Source organism: Ranitomeya variabilis, chromosome 5, assembly GCF_051348905.1.
Source record: "Ranitomeya variabilis isolate aRanVar5 chromosome 5, aRanVar5.hap1, whole genome shotgun sequence".
Classification (NCBI taxonomy): domain Eukaryota; kingdom Metazoa; phylum Chordata; class Amphibia; order Anura; family Dendrobatidae; genus Ranitomeya; species Ranitomeya variabilis.
In genome coordinates this window covers 410,249,478-410,269,618 of record NC_135236.1, presented here as the reverse complement: position 1 = coordinate 410,269,618, position 20,141 = coordinate 410,249,478, and the positions used below count along the sequence as shown (strand labels likewise).

At 47.1% G+C, this 20,141-nt stretch overlaps 1 protein-coding gene across 2 annotated transcripts in view; it reads left to right on the top strand.

The window, feature by feature from the left end:
* Positions 1 to 20,141, top strand: part of NR2C1 (nuclear receptor subfamily 2 group C member 1) — a 75,159-nt gene that overhangs the window by 1,788 nt on the left and 53,230 nt on the right. For both annotated transcript variants that reach the window (XM_077265143.1, XM_077265144.1), the window contains exons 2-3: positions 5,685 to 5,808; positions 16,483 to 16,593. In XM_077265143.1, the coding sequence (XP_077121258.1) occupies positions 5,755 to 5,808; positions 16,483 to 16,593 (165 nt within the window). In that variant the 5' untranslated portion in view covers positions 5,685 to 5,754. The remainder of the gene's footprint in view (positions 1 to 5,684; positions 5,809 to 16,482; positions 16,594 to 20,141) is intronic.

Genomic DNA, 20,141 nt, shown 5'->3' with positions numbered 1-20,141 from the left:
TGCACCGTCATGTCACACCGTGCGGGGGTCTGCACCGTCATGTCACACCGTACGGGGGTCTGCACCGTCATGTCACACCGTACGGGGGTCTGCACCGTCATGTCACACCGTACGGGGGTCTGCACCGACATGTCACACCGGAGTTCTGCATCTAGATACATGTTACACCGTACGGGGGTCTGCACCTACATGTCACACCGTACGGGGTTCTGCATCTAGATACATGTTACACCGTACGGGGTCTGCACCGACATGTCACACTGTACGGGGGTCTGCACCTACATGCGTGTCACACCCTCTCTTTGTTGGTGTCCCTCAAGGCTCTATCCTACGACCCCTACTCTTCTCCAGCTATACCCTGGGACAACTCACAAAGTCCCATGGCTTCCAGTACCCCCTTTACGTTGACGACACTCAGATCCTCTTGCTTCTTCAAGCTCATTGTGGACAAATCTGAACTAATTATCTTTCCTCCATCTCACGTATCTTCCCTACCTGATCTGTCTACATCACGCTTTCCCCTGTCCCGGAAGTCCACTGCCTCGGAGTAACCCTTGACTCTGCCCTGTCCTTCAAACCGCACATCCAAGCTCTCGCCAACTCCTGTCGCCTCCAGCTCAAAAATCTAGAAAATGTCCTTTCCTCAACCCTCAATCTATTAAAATGCTTGTGCATGCCCTCATCATCTCCCGCCTCAACTACTGCAACATCCTCCTCTGTGGCCTCCCTGCTAAAGGTACCGTCACACTAAACGATATCGCTAGCGATCCGTGACGTTGCAGCGTCCTCGCTAGCGATATCGTTTAGTTTGACACGCAGCAGCGATCAGGATCCTGCTGTGATGTCGCTGGTCGCTGAATAAAGTCCAGAACTTTATTTGGTCGTCCGATCGCCGTGTATCGTTGTGTTTGACACCAAAAGCAACGATACTAGCGATGTTTTACACTGGTAACCAGGGTAAACATCGGGTTACTAAGCGCAGGGCCGCGCTTAGTAACCCGATGTTTACCCTGGTTCCCAGCGTAAAAGTAAAAAAAACAAACAGTACATGCTCACCTGCGCGTCTCCCAGCGTCTGCTTCCTGCTCTGACTGAGATCCGGCCCTAAAGAGAAAGTGAAAGCACAGCGGTGACGTCACCGCTGTGCTGTTAGGGCCGGAGCTCAGTCAGTGTCAGGAAGCAGACGCTGGGAGACGCGCAGGTGAGCATGTACTGTTTGTTTTTTTTACTTTTAAGCTGGTAACCAGGGTAAACATCGGGTTACTAAGCGCGGCCCTGCGCTTAGCAACCCGATGTTTACCCTGGTTACCCGGGACCTCGGCATCGTTGGTCGCTGGAGAGCGGTCTGTGTGACAGCTCTCCAGCGATCAAACAGCGACGCTGCAGCGATCGACATCGTTGTCGCTATCGCTGCAGCGTCGCTTAATGTGACGGTACCTTAACACACACCTCTCCAGTCCATCCTTCATTCTGCTGCCCAACTAATTCATCTCTCTTCTCTCTACACTCTTCCCCTCTTTGCAAATCCCTTCATTGGTTCCCAATTCCCCAGAGTATCCAATTACTAATATCCAACTACTAATACAGACCTTAAAGTCATCCATAACCTGTCTCTGTACATCTCCAGATATCTTCCCTCATGTAAATTCGGTCCTCCCATGACCACCTTCTCTCCTCCACACTTACTCGTTCTTCACCCAATCGCCTCCAAGACTTCTCCCGAATATTCCCCATCCTCTGGAATTCTGTGCATCAACACGTCCAATTATCCACCACATTGGGATCCTTCGGTCGGAACCTGAAAACCCATCTCTTTCAATAAAGCTTACAGCCTGCAAAGACCACGTTGCCACATCAACACCACTGCAACCCCCCAGCCTACAGTCTCCTTCCCCATCATCCTGTAGAATGTATGCCCGCAAAGGCAGGGTCATCTTCACTATGTTCCAGTGCCATTGTTTACTGTAAATAATATCTGTATCTTGTATGAAACCCCTCATGTACAGCACCATGGAATCAATGGTGCTATATAAAGAAATATTATATGTATGTACAAGGTACTGCCCCTAGATGCACGTTGCACTGTACGGGGGACAGCGCCATCATGTATGTCATGCCACAGAGTCAACTGCACCTACTACACTCATGACATACGGCACATGTCCTACTGCACTTATTATACGCACGTCATGCCGTACTGGTCATACTGCACTCACTACAGGCACGAAATGGCATACAGGTCATACTGCACATACTACACGCACGACATTCAGTACAGGTCATACTGCACCTATTACACGCGACCTGCCTTACAGGTCATATTGTACTTACTATATGCACAACATTTCTTACTGGTCATACTGCACTTAGGGCCCCTTCACACTGGTCGATTCTGCTACGATTACGACGCATTTGCGTCATATTCGACATCGCAGTACGAGCTCGTAGCCAGCGGTCACACTCTACGATGTTAACGCTTTTTCTGACGTAGTTGCGATGTGAACGTCACGCGTCGCAATCGTACGCTACCCTTCACACCGCCATAGTCCTACGACTCCGAGCGTGACGTATTACCAGCATGGGCGTGCTAAAACGTCACGCCCAATCAGGAGACAGGTATGCGGAAGCCCAACCCACGTAGTCGCATTACGAGCTCGTATGACCGCCGTCACATACTACGATTTCGACCGCCACAGCGAGACATTTACGACGAAAGAAAGTTCTGCTCTTTCTTTCACATCGTACGATGCTGGGCTGCGTCGCAAATCGTAACGCCATGTCACACTTTGCAACCTCGGAACGAGGACGGATAAACGTCACAAATCGAACGCTCGTTCAGACTTTGATTGCACAGTGTGAAGGGGCCCTTACACTCACAACATGGCATACTGGTCATCATACTGCACTTACTACACGCGCGTCATGCCGTGATCAATGCAGAGGAGGCTCGGGCTTTGTTCAGATGGCTAGGGTAGGTTAAAGCCTGAAATCAGCTGTCTTTTCGCCCAGTGCTCAAAAAAATGGACATACCACACAAAATGCAAGGCCCCGTCTCAGCGATTTACCAACGATCACGACCAGCGATACGACCTGGCCGTGATCGTTGGTAAGTCGCTGTGTGGTCGCTGGGGAGCTGTCACACAGACAGCTCTCTCCAGCGACCAACGATCAGGGGAACGACTTCGGCATCGTTGAAACTGTCTTCAACGATGCCGAAGTCCCCCTGCAGCACCCGGGTAACCAGGGTAAACATCGGGTTACTAAGCGCAGGGCCGCGCTTAGTAACCCGATGTTTACCCTGGTTACCAAAAAAAACAAACAGTACATACTCGCCTTTCGGTGTCCAGGTCCCTCGCCGTCTGCTTCCTGCTCTGACTGACTGAGATCCGGCCGTACAGTGAGAAGTGAGAGCACAGCAGTGACGTCACCGCTGCGCTCTGCTCTCAGTGTACGGCGAGACTCAGTCAGAGCAGGAAGCAGACGGCAGGGGACCTGGACACCGAAAGGCGAGTATGTACTGTTTGTTTTTTTTGGTAACCAGGGTAAACATCGGGTTACTAAGCACGGCCCTGCGCTTAGTAACCCGATGTTTACCCTGGTTACCAGTGAAGACATCGCTGGATCGGTGTCACACACACCGATTCAGCGATGTCAGCGGGGCCTCAACGACCAAAAAAAGGTCCAGGCCATTCCGACACGACCAGCGATCTCACAGCAGGGGCCTGATCGCTGGTACGTGTCACACATAGCGAGATCGCTATGGAGGTCGCTGTTGCGTCACAAAACTTGTGACTCAGCAGCGATCTCGCTAGCGATCTCGCTATGTGAGACGGGGCCTTAAGGCTAGAGATCTGAAGCCTCTGTCACTATAGCTCTATTTCCTGCCCAACTCCACCCCCTGCTGCTTGACCGCTTCTACGCTGTGGGACATAAGGCAAAGGAACTGTCTGTTAAGAAGTAGGTGGTGGCACTGTGCAGCAGTTAGAGCTGGACAATTCAAACTCTGATTTCTCCGTACCGGAGGAACGGACTAGACATGTAAAGGTATTGCTGGACTTGTCTTTGAAAGAGTGACATGGGCAATTAAATAGTTTGGAGGAGTGAGATCCTGATCACATTACCTTTAAATGGCCTGATTGATGCATAGCTCTGCAGCTAGTATGTAGTGATACCTAGCTCAGCTCTGTTGTATTATTACACACCTTTTCAGATCTCCTCTCACAATTCTGTAAGGTCTGACCGCCCCCCCCCCCCTCCCCACGGACTGCTGTGTGATGAGATCTGGAAGTGTTGTAATGATACCGAAGAGATCATCTGTATCTCTACACAGTAGATGCAGAGATTGGTGAGGAGAGGAGGGCGTGTTCTTTTCCTTACTGCATGATGCTGCCTTATTATTGGTTAACCTCATACAGGGGAGGAAGTGCACACGCACAGAGACAAATCTCCGGTAATGCCCATTGGTACTATGATATAAACTACGGTATAATCTAACCTGTACAAGCTAATATCTCTTCAACACAGAGGAGAAATTACAAGAATGACAATTACATTTGATTCTGCTCTGTAGCCACTATTCCATGATGTGGCCAGCTTAGCACCCTCAGACTGGTGAAAGGTCCTCTTTAAGGCTAGGTTCACATCGCGTTAGTGCCATCCGTTTAACATATCCGTTAAATGGATGCGCTAACGCTGATTCCCAAATTCACTTTTTTTTTGCGTTGGCCTGCGTTAGTATTAGAGGTCTATGCACAGCGATCGCGTCCGTTCGCTGTGCGTTAGACCTAACGTACCCGACAACGCGGTAGACCGTGTTCGAGGGTGTGTCACAAAGTAATGCGTCATCGCTAATGCATGCTGATTTTGACATGCGTTAGGGTGCGTTGCGATAATGGATGCCAATAGGCGCGTTAACGGATCTGTTACATTGCGTTAGTGCCGCTTAGTAACGGATCCGTTAAACGGATGGCACCTAACGCGATGTGAACCTAGCCTTAGTGATTTGCCTGTCAACGTAACGATGACAGGTATTTAGTAGACCTTACCTCTGACTATGTCTGAAAGGAGGACTACTATGGCAACGAAGGGGACCATTGTTAGGTCCTCCACTGCCATGATAATATGCTGGTATCAACCAATGGCCTGACAAAGGCCTCTGTCGCTATGGATAGAGGCATCCAAGAGGTTAAACTGTGGATCGTTATGATCCTGGCTGTGTATGTCAGTCGTGCGCCTGCAGCTGTTCTCGCATGTACACTAGCTGCATCCCCCATGATTAACATGACATATAGCCATCATGCAGCGTTAATTTACCAATGGTCATGATGGATATGTATGTTAGAAAGCGTTATAGGGTTAATGCAAATGTTAGGTTGCTACTAGTGGTAAGCGAACGTGCTCGGTTAACGTGTTATTCGAGCATGCTTGGATGTTATCCGAATATCTAGGGCATGCTCGGATAATATGTTCAAGTCCCTGCGGCTGCATAGTTTGCAGTGGTAAACAGCTGCAACACATGTGGCTGCAGGGACTCGAACATATTATCCGAGCACGCCCTAGATATTCGGATAACATCCGAGCATGCTCGCTTATCACTAGTTGCTAGGTCTAACATTTTGTCACAGTTTATAGGCCTGAAATAATTCATGCAGGGCGAGGGATTAACATTAATTTTCTGATTTTTAGGCTTTACTTTGCACGAAACTGGATATCCTACAGATCTTTCTTCCCAAGGACTTTTCAGTGAAGACAAATTATGGCTTCTATAGAAGAATTAGCTCACCAAATTATTGAACAGCAAATGGGAGAGGTAACGTTTTCAGAATCTTATCACTAAGGTTTTAGACCATGGAATTTACACATTCAGTACATTCAATACATTTTTGGCAAAGTTCAGTTAGAGGGGTTTTCCCAGGAACAAAGTACATTTTAATTAATACATCTTGGAATAATAATAATTTCCACAATCAGATGTGTGTAAATAAAATGTTCCTGTGCTGAGATAATCTTATAAATGTGCCCCTGCTGTGTACTGTGTAATGGCTGTGTCTGACCGTACAGGAACATGACCTGATCATACCACAGCTCCTGGGCAGGGGAGAATGCAAAAGAGAATATACAGACAGGACAGCAGGGGATCACAGCTGATTCTTTCTGTAAGGTAAAACAAGGTTTTAAACAGCCAGGGAAATGTTCACCTGCACAGAAAGAAATGGCTGCGATCCTGGGCTGTATTCTCTTTTGCTTTCTCCCCTGCCCAGGAGCTGTGGTATGATCAGACCATGTCCCTGCACGGTTGGACACATCCATTACACAGTACACAGCAGGGGCACATTTATAAGATTATCTCAGCACAGGGACATCTTTCTTTAAGACATCTAATTGTGGAACTTATCATTTCAAGATGTATCAATCAAAGCCTACTTTGTTTGTGTGACAGCCCCATTAAGGTATTTGCAAGCAAACATTGTCTTGTACTTATGTTAGTGAATGGATTTTGTGATCTGTTGTGGAAATGCCAAGGACTTTTACTGCGGATTTTATTTAATACAGTTCCGTGATTGAAATCTGTGGCTATATGTGCAGTAAAATCCTGTACAGATGTCATTGCAGACGTTTTGTCCAGATCACCAATATCACTTTTAGGCTATGTGCACACGTAGGAAAAGAGGTGCAGAATTTTCTGCACAAAATCCGCATCTCCTGGCAGAATCCGTAGCCGCGGTTTTTATGCGGAATTGATGCGGATTTTGTGCGGATTTTCTGCGTTTTTTGCCACTGCGGAATTTTAGCATGGAGGGGTGCAGAAACGCTGCAGATCCGCACAAAAGAAGTGACATGCACTTCTTTGAAATCCGCAGCAATTCCGCACTGATTTTTCCGCACCATCTGCACAGCTTTTTTTTTCCCATTGAATAACATTGTACTGTACATCACAGTGAGGATCTGCAGCGTTTCTGCGTGGAGAAATCCACTGCGGATCCACAGCAAATCCAATCGTGTGCACATAGCCTAACATATCTGACTTTTATAGTCCGAGTGTGAACCGAGATGTATTGACTGGCAGTGTCCTGACTTAAACTCAGCAGCCTCATAGGCATATGTGAGGCTGTCGCGTTCAGATCAGGTGACCCCTGGCCCGTCTGAACATTGTGGTCTGTTGAAAGAATGTCAGATGTATGAAACTGACCTCGGAGAGATTATTACTGTTTATTACAGGTAAACTGTTGCGTTGCACATGCAGTTCGATCTGTGGACAGCGTAGTATAGAGAAAGAGAAGCCGCACAGAATATTTAGGTTTGTTAGAAAAGATTTAGTATAATTGTATTTCATTCAGTAAATCCCTTGTGTTTGTATGCACAAGTCCATTGGAGGTCCTACTCTGTGCTTGACGTCTGTCTCCATCTGCACAGTCATACAGGGAAGACTATTGAGCACTGATTAGCTCCGCCCACTGGACTCGTACGTATACAGACAGCAGGGATTTCAGGGATTAAAATACAAGGTTTTCTGAACTTTTCCCACAATATTGTACATCAATCTGATCAGCTCCTCCTGCTCTATAATATGCTACCCGCAGGGCCGATATTATTTTCAACATGACAAATTCCCTTAACACCTTTCTGACATTCGCCATAAATGTACAGTGCAAGTTGGTAGCGGGAGTATGAAGCAGGCCCGACCTACACGTCAGGTAATGGCTGTGACACCCAGCCAGGATCTGCCTATAACAGATACATTACTGCTGTGCCAGCATGTGTCATATCATTCTGTGCGAGCAACTGCGCCCTTGTGATGCAATTACGGGCTTCAATGGGTTGCTATGACAGCTGGCGGTTTCTTGCAAGTTGTCAAAATTTCGTAATAATCCCTGGTGCCCCCAAACACCACACACAAATCGCGCCTCTTATGTAATAAAATTCCAAGGTATATGTTATATTTTTGCAAACAACTACTACGTTATGATATTTTACTTGAGTATTTTCCAGACTTTACATATTAAGTAATGCACTTTCCTTTGCTTATGGCATATTTTAGTAAAAAGCTGATTGTAACCCTCTGATCCCCTGTTGTTCTGGCATATGACTGCTCCTTCCAATCACTATCCACAAGTGCTGCATATGTTCACTGCTGCTAGTGGTCATATGTAAGAGGTTTGTCCACTAAATTCTGCTATATGCAAGTAAAAGTATCCATAAACTTTGTCAGAACTCATGTAATGAGCGATACATAAAACGTGGACAATTACTTCTAAACTGATGCCAGATAAGGTATTGAGGGTGATGGGAATAGTACATCAAGTGTGTATAAATATGCATAGAAATTTGCAGTTATGAATAGTAAAAGAATAAGAGAGATTATGACGCATATGTAGATAGTGATGTAAAAAAAAATCACTCATTAATTCCACAGCGCTTTACAGACATTATCATCGCTGTCCCCGATGGGGCTCCTAATCTACATTCCCTATCAGTATGTCTTTGGAGTGTGGGAGGAAACCCCCGCAAACACGGGGAGAACATACAAACTCCTTGCAGATGTTGTCCTTGGTGGGGTTTGACCCCAGTGCTGCAATGCTGCAGTGCTAACCACTGAGCCACCTGCAATATTCAAATAATATAGTACTAAGTCTATATGCAAATAAGCAACGTGGAATCCAATATCTCTACAGACTACTAGAAGGAAAATTGACGTTATTCCAGAATGTGAACGGGATTATCTATAAACTATTGTGTGAAATCTCAAAGTTATACTTGGTGTACATGAAATAAAATGTTAAGTAAAGTGCAAGTGAGTTGATATCTGTAGAAACCTAAAAGGCTAATCAAGTGTTAGTACGTAGTGTGGGAACTCATTAGTTCCTAGTTGGTACAAGGAGGGGTGGGCAATTAAATTTTCCCAAGGGGCCACTTGAAAAACTGGCACTGTTGTGGAGTGCCAACCAATTGGCTGAACTTAAAGTGGTGGTCCAATACTAAAGGTGAATTTCATACTAAATGTACCTATTTAGTGTAATTTAATCTCATTACATTCTGACTTTCTTTTTTTTTTTTTCATTCTTTAAACTTCCAACGACATTTTGTTTGAGATTCTCCAGTGCAGGCTGGGATACTCAAATGAGCAGACATCAGGTGGCAAAGGCCTCTGTGCACTCTCTGAAATGAGGCACCATCAGTGATGTCTGTTTCAGGGGCTGGGCTAGTCCTGCTCACCTGATAATGCGCCGGTTGTAAATTCTGACATATGCTCAGTATGAGCTCCCTGTGCTATATTCCTTTGAATGCACAAAGACAGTGCGCTCCCTTGCTGGCTCTAAAGAGAAGTGACAAGCTGGCAACAGAGTGCACTGTCAGTGCAAATTGTAAGGAGGCAATGCGGCTAGCAGGGACTGGTCCAGTCTCTGAAACAAATGCCATTGATGATGCTTCATTTCAAGGTGGGTAAAGCAGCTGTGGCAGTGACCGCAGCCTCTGCCCCTAATGACATCCTGTGTGAGTATCCCAAAATGCACTGGCATTCTCAAACTATAAGCACAAAAAAAAAGAAAAAAGCCAAGCAGACAGGAAGTTATAGATAAGGAACGGTAGAAATTTTTAAATTTAAAGAAGTTGTCCACTACTATAAAGTTTTTTTTTTTTTTTCATAAATCTTGCTATTATGTGCCACTGAAAACATCTACTGTGTTTATTTTAACAATATTACCTGTTATCATGCTGTAGCAGCACATCTTCAGTGCTGGATTCAGCTCTCATGGGGTTAATCGACTACTTCCTTATTGTGCCCTAATACTACAAGTTCCATGATGCTTTGCACTGTCCTCTAAGCCCGAACTTAGCACACCCTCTCCAAAACACACCCAAACCCCTCCCTCCTCTCCCTCCTCTCTCTTCAGGCTGATGAGGAGAGGTCACATCTTGGTCACAAGCTGTAAAGCAGCACCAAGCACTGCACAACCATGGTGATCAAGCTTTTAGCTTTTTTTCTTTCTCATCTATTTCATAGTATATATAGTTTAGTATACATATGATATACTGTAAAGAGATCCTACTGCGTATATGTCTTAGATATGTAAATTACACAGTACATGTGTGGTTATATGTGTCCATCTACATACGCTTGTGTGCATGTATATATGTTATGTGTGTTCTTATTTTACACTATTTGTGCTCATATACAGGAGAGGCCCCAGTTTCAGAAACAATATATGGGCCATTTGCAGTATAACAGCTCATCCTAAGTCACAATTCCACCTGCTTTCGAGGTAGAAATGGCCCCCATTGCATTTTAGCTGCACAAATATGTGATCACACCTTTTATATACACACCAATATATACTTCTATGTGTATGTATGGAATAAATTATTTATTCATATACATACACTTTAATATTTTGTGGCAGTGATATATACATACATATAGAACTTTGAAGGGTTTGTCCACTATTCTAACAACCCCCTCTCAGTCTGTATGTTTACTAGATTCCAGTGCCTGCACGTTCCAATAGTGTCGGCGCGGTGTCTCGCAGCGATTGTACCTGTGGTCAATCAGTGGCCGCATCACTCTCACCACCTTCTAAGCAAACTCTTATATCTGTAGGAAGTGAGTGTTGCTGCATTTTTATTAAGAATTACCAAATGTAAGCCACTTCTTCCTAAGGCGAAGACAGTGAAGCAGCCACTGATTGTCCACAGGGTTCACATAATGACACTGACACAAATTCTCCGTGAGAGAAACCGTGGTGACAACATTGGGAGTATTCAAATCACATCCTTGTATTCACTCTCTGAGTGTAATATGAGTAACCAAAAATCTGCATTCACACTGAGAAATTACAGATTTGTAGACTGTAGTCTACACTGTGCATTTTATAGATTCAAAACAGTTTTAGTATCATATATTAAAGGGATTGTTCAGTACTTGTTCATTACTTTATATTTATGGTCTTTACTTTGGTTATGTCATCACTGGGATTGCGATAACCATATCTTCCACCCTCACCGATGATGCGTTTTTATAGAAAAAAAACTGAAAAAACACCCACCACCATCAGGGTGATAAAGGGATCCAAACCCTAACCCTACCCCTAACCTCACCCCTAACCGTTTAATGAACATTTTCTGACATAGTGCCACGATATTTCAGTGCCACGTATTTCAGTGCCACGTATTTCAGTGCCACGTATATAAGTGCCACGTATATAAGTGCCACGTGCCACGTATGTAAGTGCTACGTGCCACGTGCCACGTATGTAAGTGCCACGGATTTAAGTGCCACGGATTTAAGTGCCACGGATTTAAGTGCCACGGATTTAAGTGCCACGTGCCACGTATGTAAGTGCCACGTATGTAAGTGCCACGGATTTAAGTGCCACGTATGTAAGTGCCACGGATTTAAGTGCCACGTGCCACGTATGTAAGTGCCACGTATGTAAGTGCCACGTATGTAAGTGCCACGTATGTAAGTGCCACGTATGTAAGTGCCACGTATGTAAGTGCCACGGATTTAAGTGCCACGTGCCACGTATGTAAGTGCCACGTATGTAAGTGCCACGTATGTAAGTGCCACGTATGTAAGTGCCACGTATGTGCCACGTGACACGTATTTCAGTGCCACGGATTTAAGTGCCACCTATTTCAGTGCCACGTATATAAGTGCCACGTATATAAGTGCCACGTATGTAAGTGCCACGTGCCACGTATTTAAGTGCCATGTATGCAAGTGCGATGTATGTAAGTGCCACGGATTTAAGTGCCACGGATTTAAATGCCACCTATGTAAGTGCCACGTATTTCAGTGCCACGTGCCACATATTTCAGTGCCACGTGCCACATATTTCAGTGCCACGTGCCACATATTTCAGTGCCACGTACGTAAGTGCCACGTGCCACGTATTTCAGTGCCACGTATTAAAGTGCCATGTATTTCAGTCCCACTCCCGTGTAGCGGTGGGATATGGGGTAATAAGGGGTTAATGTCACCTTGCTATTGTAAGGTGACATTAAGCCGGGTTAATAACGGAGAGGCGTCAATAAGACGCCTATCCATTATTAATCCAATACTAAAAAAGGGTTAATGAAACACACACACATTAGGAAAAAGTATTTTAATATTCTTCATTTAACCATACTTACCATACTCCAGCACCTGCAAAAAAGTAAAATAATAAACCGTATACTACCTGTCCGCTGTAGTCCAATTAATAACGAGTGTCCCACGACGATCTCCCCTATAGAACAGTGACATTGGGTGGTGTCACTGCTCTATAGGACCCTCAGTGACACACTGACAGAAGACAATGGCTCCTGTAGTGCATCACTGAGGTTACTAAAGTTCACTGGTCTCACTTTATGGCAAAAAGCTGCGTGGGAACTTTCTCATACAGCATGCCATAAAGTGAGACTAGGGACTATTTTCTCACAGGGGTGTAGGAATACATTGTGGGGAATACATTGTGGAAGGATACCTTCCTCCCCTCATTGTGTTCCTGGAGCCCCTGGAGAGTGGTTGCATCAGCAGAGGCTCCTGCTCTCCACGGGAGATCGTCGTGGGACACTTGTTTTAATTGGATTTCTGCGGATCAGGGAGTATATTGGTTGTTTATTATTTTAATATTTTTTACAGATGACAATGGCTTCGGGGATCAAAGTGACAAGTGATAGTGAGTATGTAATCTATGTTATATGTACTGTATGTCTGTTGTATGTACGTACTGTATGTGGCATGTTTCATGTCGCATGTCACATGTTGCATGTCGTCGCATGGTGCATGTCGCATGTTGTCGCATGGTGCATGTTGTCGCATGGTGCATGTTGACGCATGGTGCATGTTGACGCATGGTGCATGTCGACGCATGGTGCATGTCGTCGCATGGTGCGTGTTGCATGTCGTCGCATGGTGCATGTCTCATGTTGACGCATGGTGCATGTCGACGCATGGTGCATGTCGCATGTTGACGCATGTGCATGTCGTCGCATGGTGCATGTCGCCGCATGGTGCATGTTGTTGCATGTTGTCGCATGGTGCATGTTGTCGCATGGTGCATGTTGTCGCATGGTGCATGTTGTCGCATGGTGCATGTCGTCGCATGGCGCATGTCGTCGCATGGCATCACATGGCGCAGGTCGCCGCATGGTGCATGTCGCCGCATGGCGCATGTCGCCGCATGGCGCATGTCGTCGCATGGCGCATGTCGTTGCATGCCGCATGTCGTTGCATGCCGCATGTCGTTGCATGTCGCATGGTGCATGTTGCCGCATGGTGCATGTCGTCGAATGGTGCATGTCGCCGCATGGTGCATGTCATCGCATGTCGTCGCATGGTGCATGTCGCCGCATGGTGCATGTCGTCGCATGGTGCATGTTGCCGCATGGTGCATGTTGTCGCATGTCGTCGCATGGTGTTGTATGTATGTATGTATGTACTGTGTTTTTGTTTTTTTTTACATTCAACACATTAGCCGGATGATGGGACTACTACTGTCCCATCATTGGCTAATGTGTCACTCACTGTCAGTGTAGCAGGCAGAGCCCGATGGGACTTGTAGTCCCATCGGACGATGCCTGCACACACACGCACAGCGCCGGCACACACACACACACGCACAGCGTCGGCACACACACGCACACACAGCGCCGGCACACACACACACACAGCGCCGGCAGGCAGTAGCACCGGCGGTCACAAGCACCGGCGCCGGCGGGCACAAGCACCGGCGGGCAGAAACACCGGCAGACCCCCGGCGACCGAAGCACAGCCCAGCCACACATCATGATCCCAGCACTGAGCAGTGAGCACACACAGCCCCGCCCGCCCCCAGCACAGCCCTGCAGGCAGCCCCCAGCACCGCCCACAGCCCAGTCACTCTTGCTGAGTGACTGCTGACTGGGGGCTGGTCACGCCTGCTGCTGACGTCACGTCAATTTTCAGAGCCTGGAAATTGACGTGACGTCGGCGGAAATGAGCGGCGGCTGCAGTCTGGGGGTCATGTGACCCGGACTCAGCAGGAGGAATAGCGCCGCTCACAGGCGAAAACGTCAACAGAAGGTAATGGCACAATTCATTAGGGGCCCCGGGGGGGTACATTGGGGGGTTAATTGAAAGTAGTGGACAACCCCTTTAAGTATGTTAGAAAAGTCATTACATTATTGAATTAAATAAATGTCTATTATGAAATTTACCTTCGGTTTCGGACCGCCCATTTAATTCTGCATAATGTTAATTTCATTGCTTTATAAAAAGCAGTTGATTATAAGGTTAAGTTTCCATGAGCGTATAAAAAAAAAAATCATTTTCATCCAGAAATAGACAATTTTCCATCTGTATTCTCATCTGTAGATCATCCATTTGTATACATCAGGAGCGAATAAAATTTACAAGAACAAATACAAAATTGTGTTAGTAATGGAAATGTATTTGTAAAAATTGGATGCTATACGGATGATTCACATGGGATCCAATTTTTTTTTTTGTTTTTTTTTTTTTGCACACCCATAGACTTCAACAGGCGAGTTTCAACTGAAATACAGAAGAGACTGATGGGTGCTGTGATCTTTCGCACACAAGACATTTTCATACTGTAATGTAAATGGCTCAATTCCATATCATTGCTCGTAGTGCTGTCTGTCTGAGGTCGGGTTTATTTTTTTTCACAGACTGCAAAATACAGTCATGTGAATGTAGCCCAATAATATCTGCTGCAATAAAGCTTATTGTAACAAGCATTAGGCCGGGTGCCCACGATCCGGTACTAGCAGCGCTTAGGACGGAGTGCCGCAATCTATTTAACGCAGCTAAATCTGCATGTGTTCACTGAACTGTGCGGATTTACTGCAATACATTTCTATTGATGTAATTGCCATGCTGCGGTCTTGAAAGATGCGCCACATGCCGGTGTCCGTGGGTCATCCACAGGCAGCTATGGACTCATAGTGGACATGGGATTTCCAGAAATCACATCCACCATGCTGTCACATGTGGGCGCTGCGGGTTTGACGCTGCGGGTTTGACGCTGCATAAGTACACAGCATCAAACCCGCAGCAGTTCCTGGTCATGAGCACATACTCTTACAGTTAATCAAGCAGTATATAACAATTGTGAGCATTGGGGTAAAAAGTTGTTTGCCCAACCCTGCTCCACATGCATATCACTTATGGGGCAGGAGGTGACCAGAGTGCGTTGGGAGGTCTTTATTGCAGTCTATGGAGTGGATGTGATAAGCCACATATCACAGGGGGTGCATGGTGGGGGGGCTTAATCCTTACCTCTCCTGCACAGGACATACAACAGGACAGGCTGGGTGCAGAGGGAGGTAAGGGTTAACTTTCACATACAAATGTGAGGAGGCAGCGGAGTACTTGGTGGGGCAGAAGAGCAGTTTGTGGAGCACCTAGAATATTCCATCTAAAAGCTGCATGTAGTGGAGGTGAGGGGGCACTGCACTACCGGACCCTGTATTCAGAAGGAATATTCAGCCCAAGTGTTTTATCTCCTATCAGCTTTTAGGAAGATCCAGGGCGATTCAGTGGCTGCTAATTAGCTGCTCTCCCAGCTTTTATTCCACAGTTAGTGGAAAGGAGGCATGGCAGGTGCTGTGACCTAATGCTGCCTCCTAGGTGTTATCTGGGCTCCACGGAGAAGCTACTTGCCCATTATCTGCAGCAGATGGGTGCTGTAGTCCCAGCTTCCCTCCTCCTGTCCTGAACACTCCTGCACAGGTTTCAGTAGCTCTGCAGACCAGGAGGAGCTGAGGAGCCTGCATCCACCAATGAGAAGACCGGGCTGGGGCTTTAATCCTAATTACGATTCTGAGAAAAATCAGATTGGTGGATCAGTCCCTCTCCGGCCTCTGGCTGCAAGTGTCAGCGGGCCGGACAGGAACAGTCAGCGGGCCGGGTGTGGGTACAAGTAATAGACATAACATACTATAGAAATGGGTAACTCCAGAAATGACATCACAAAGTATAATATCTTCGCACCCGACATGGCTTCTTCCAAGGGATGATGCCATTTATCTCCTTTTGGTATATTTTTACATGTAATCATCCACTTTTTATGTATTTCTCATTATGATGTTTTATTAAATTATGACTTATAAAGTTTATTGATACTTTTATATGGTGTTTGCAGATCCTTTTGCAGGTTCACATCAAAATTTGCTTATGACTGCATAAAGAGCAATTAACTTGTGAAGTGTCCCACTTTTTTTTAGCAACTAACATTTTTCACGTTTTATATGCAGGTAAAAGTTATTTTAAGAAGTATGGATAACTCACGTGCTGATAACTACTAGAATTAATTATAAAAATAATTTTAATGAGAAATCAACATACACTCTTTAAGCCTGTGTTCCTGGTCTTTTAGGATGACGTTTTACTTTACATTAGAAAGGAGTTTTACTTGGCGTTTTTATAATTATATACCGTTTCTTTCAGTTTTCTGTTGTATTGAAATCAAATAAAATGTGACATTTATTGTATTTTTAGCTTTCTCGCACACAGTCAGAAGTTACACATGCAGCAGTGGTGGATGGAAATACTCAGAGGATACAGCTTATTCCATCTGAGTCAAGTGTCTCCATACCTCACCGTATACAGGTAGCAGCATCTGTTTTGTTTCTTAACAGAACGTGGAGATAGGAGAATACTGTGGCCTTTACTGTTACAATGGCCTCAGGTTATAATGTTTTCAACATTCGTTTGTCATACCTGGACTCATCCAGCCAATCACATTGCTCAACTTTGAACCTACAAGGCAAAGAAAAAGTCATGGAATTATGAAAAGCGCAGGATGAATAGACATGATGTGTAAATGATGAAAAAAATGTAAACCATTTTCAAAATCTCTCGATTTATTCAGTAGTGCGTATGAGAACCATGCACAAAAATACCTACACTCTATATGTATGCTATTAATGAGGTTATTAATGGTTGTTTGTGGAAGTTCCTGCCACACTGAATGCACTTGTGCACACAGATTATCAAGATCCGCTGCTGGCAGCTCCCTTTGCAGTTGCAGACGGATGACATCCCATATGTGCCCGATAGGAAACAAGACAGAGATGCTTCAGGCCATGTTAGCATGTTTAAAGTTACTCTGTCAGCACAGAATAACTATTCAAACAAAGTCCCACTGCTCTGTGAAACCAGTCATTTAAGTACACCTTCCTACCTGCTAGTTTTCCCTCTATCGCCACCTCTCTTCTTTGACTGGCAGCTCTGGCTTCATATGGCCATAGAAGGGTTGAGATAGATGAAAATCAAGCCTGTGGGAATGTGTATTTAAAAGATTGGCCCTGCCATGGAGCACTGATCGCTTGTACTTGGTTTCAACAATTATTTTGTGCTGACAGAGTCCCTTTAAATAACAGACTGCTCATAGTAGTATGAGAACATGTAGCCAACGTTGTTGTATTAAAAAACAACTCCTGGGACACTTTCACAATCCCTCATAAAGGCCTTTTTGTGGTGTTGCTCACATGGTGTCCAGACTAATCTCCAGCTATTATCGCATTAAAGAAAAAAGTGGGATCATCACTGAAGAGGATAGACATCCATTTCAGCTTCCATTGCCGTCTTGCTGTGCACCATGATAGTCTTCGAGAGCAGTGACCAGGGCCGTATTTGCCACTAGGCACCCGAGGGCACGTGCCTAGGGCGGGGCGATGTGGGGGGGGCGGCACCTGAGCAGTGTGTTGTTTTTTTTTTTGTTTTTTTTTACAGTCTGGTCCGGCTGGTCACCTTAAGACAGCACAACCCCCCCCTGTCGCCGCTTATGCCTCCCTGTCTCATACTCACCTCACCTGCTCCAGCGGTGCCGGCTGGTCTGCTCTCGGCGACTGCACGACTGCAGCTCGCCCTGTGTGAGCGGTCACATGGTGCCGCCTCATTAAGGTGATGAATATGCATGAATATTCATCATCTTAAATGACCGTTACCACCTGACCGCGGCGCTCACACAGGACGAGGAGGACGGTGCAGTGCTGCGCAGGGACAGAGCGAGGTGGAGGATTCCGTTCTTCTGCTACGCGGTGTGTGAGCTGACTCAGGTGAGTATGAATCATTCCAGCCAGGGAGGACGGGGGAGCCGGCGGGGAGGAGGAGGTCCGCGGTGGACGGCCAGGACGGGGAGCCATGCCCATGATACAAGATGGGACTGGGAGCGTCGGGGAGCCGGCGAAGAGCCACGCATGGGGGGGCGGGATGAATCATGAATCATCCCAGGCAGCCAGGGAGGATGAAGGGAGCCGGCGGGGAGGATGTAGGAGGTCCGCGGTGGACGGGGAGCCATGATACAAGATGGGACTGGGGAGCCAGCGATGAGCCACGCATACGGGGGAGGGGGGGGGGGGCAGATGAGCCAGTGCCTGACCCACCCATCATCTCCCCCCTCCCTGTATGCATGGGTGGGTCAGGCACTGGCTCATCTCCCATCCCCCCCTGTATGCGTGGCCCACGCATATGGGGGGGGGGGATGGGAGATGAGCCAGTGCCTGACCCACCCATGCATACAGGGAGGGGGAAATGAGCCACGCATACAGGGGGGGGGAGATGAGCCACCTATGCATACAGGGAGGGGGAGATGAGCCACGCATACAGGGGGGGGATGGGAGATGAGCCAGTGCCTGACCCACCCATGCATACAGGGAGGGGGAAATGAGCCACGCATACAGGGAGGGGGAGATGAGCCACGCATACAGGGAGGGGGAGATGAGCCACGCTGCGCATACGGGGGGGGATGGGAGATGAGCCAGTGCCTGACCCACCCATGCATACAGGGAGGGGGAAATGAGCCACGCATACAGGGGGGGGGGATGAGCCACCTATGCATACAGGGAGGGGGAGATGAGCCACGCATACAGGGGGGGGGATGAGCCACCTATGCATACAGGGAGGGGGAGATGAGCCACGCATACAGGGGGGGATGGGAGATGAGCCAGTGCCTGAGCCACCCATGCATACAGGGAGGGGGAAATGAGCCACGCATACAGGGGGGGGGGGATGAGCCACCTATGCATACAGGGAGGGGGAGATGAGCCACGCATACGGGGGGGGGGATGAGCCACCTATGCATACAGGGAGGGGGAGATGAGCCACGCATACAGGGGGGGATGGGAGATGAGCCAGTGCCTGAGCCACCCATGCATACAGGGAGGGGGAAATGAGCCACGCATACAGGGGGGGGGATGAGCCACCTATGCATACAGGGAGGGGGAGATGAGCCACGCATACAGGGGGGATGAGCCACCTATGCATACAGGGAGGGGGAGATGAGCCACGCATACAGGGGGGGATGGGAGATGAGCCAGTGCCTGAGCCACCCATGCATACCGGGAGGGGGAGATGAGCCACGCTGCACATACAGGGGGGGGGGGATGGGAGATGAGCCAGTGCCTGAGCCACCCATACATACAGGGAGGGGGAGATGAGCCACGCTGTGCATACAGGGGGGGGATGGGAGATGAGCCAGTGCCTGACCCACCCATGCATACAGGGAGGGGGAGATGAGCCATGCATACATGATGGGAGGGGGGGCCATTATACAGTATGCATGGAGCATAATATGTGGCCTTTATACAGTATGGAGCATCATGTGTGGTCATTATACAGTATGGAGCATCATGTGTGGCCATTATACAGTGTGGAGCATCATGTGTGGTCATTATACGGTATGGAGCATCATGTGTGGTCATTATACGGTATGGAGCATCATGTGTGGTCATTATACAGTATGGAGCATCATGTGTGGCCGTTATACAGTATGGAGCATCATGTGTGGCCGTTATACAGTATGGAGCATCATGTGTGGTCATTATACAGTATGGAGCATCATGTGTGGTCATTATACAGTATGGAGCACTGTGGCCATATTTTTTCGTTTATAATTATTGTATATAAAACAGTGTGATCAGCGGTGCTAAATGGGTGTGGTTGGGACGTGGATATGGGTGTGACTAGTTGTGAAATGGGTGTGGTCAGAGGCGTGGCCTAAAATTTGCCGTGGCGCGCTACGCGCGCCGCACACTTTGTACCTCCTTCCCTTCTTCAAAAGTTGGGAGGTATGGTACCGCATTTGCCAGATCATGGCAAGCGCCACAAATCCCATAGGGAATGAATGAGGCCAAACGCAGTGTTGCCGTAAGTGA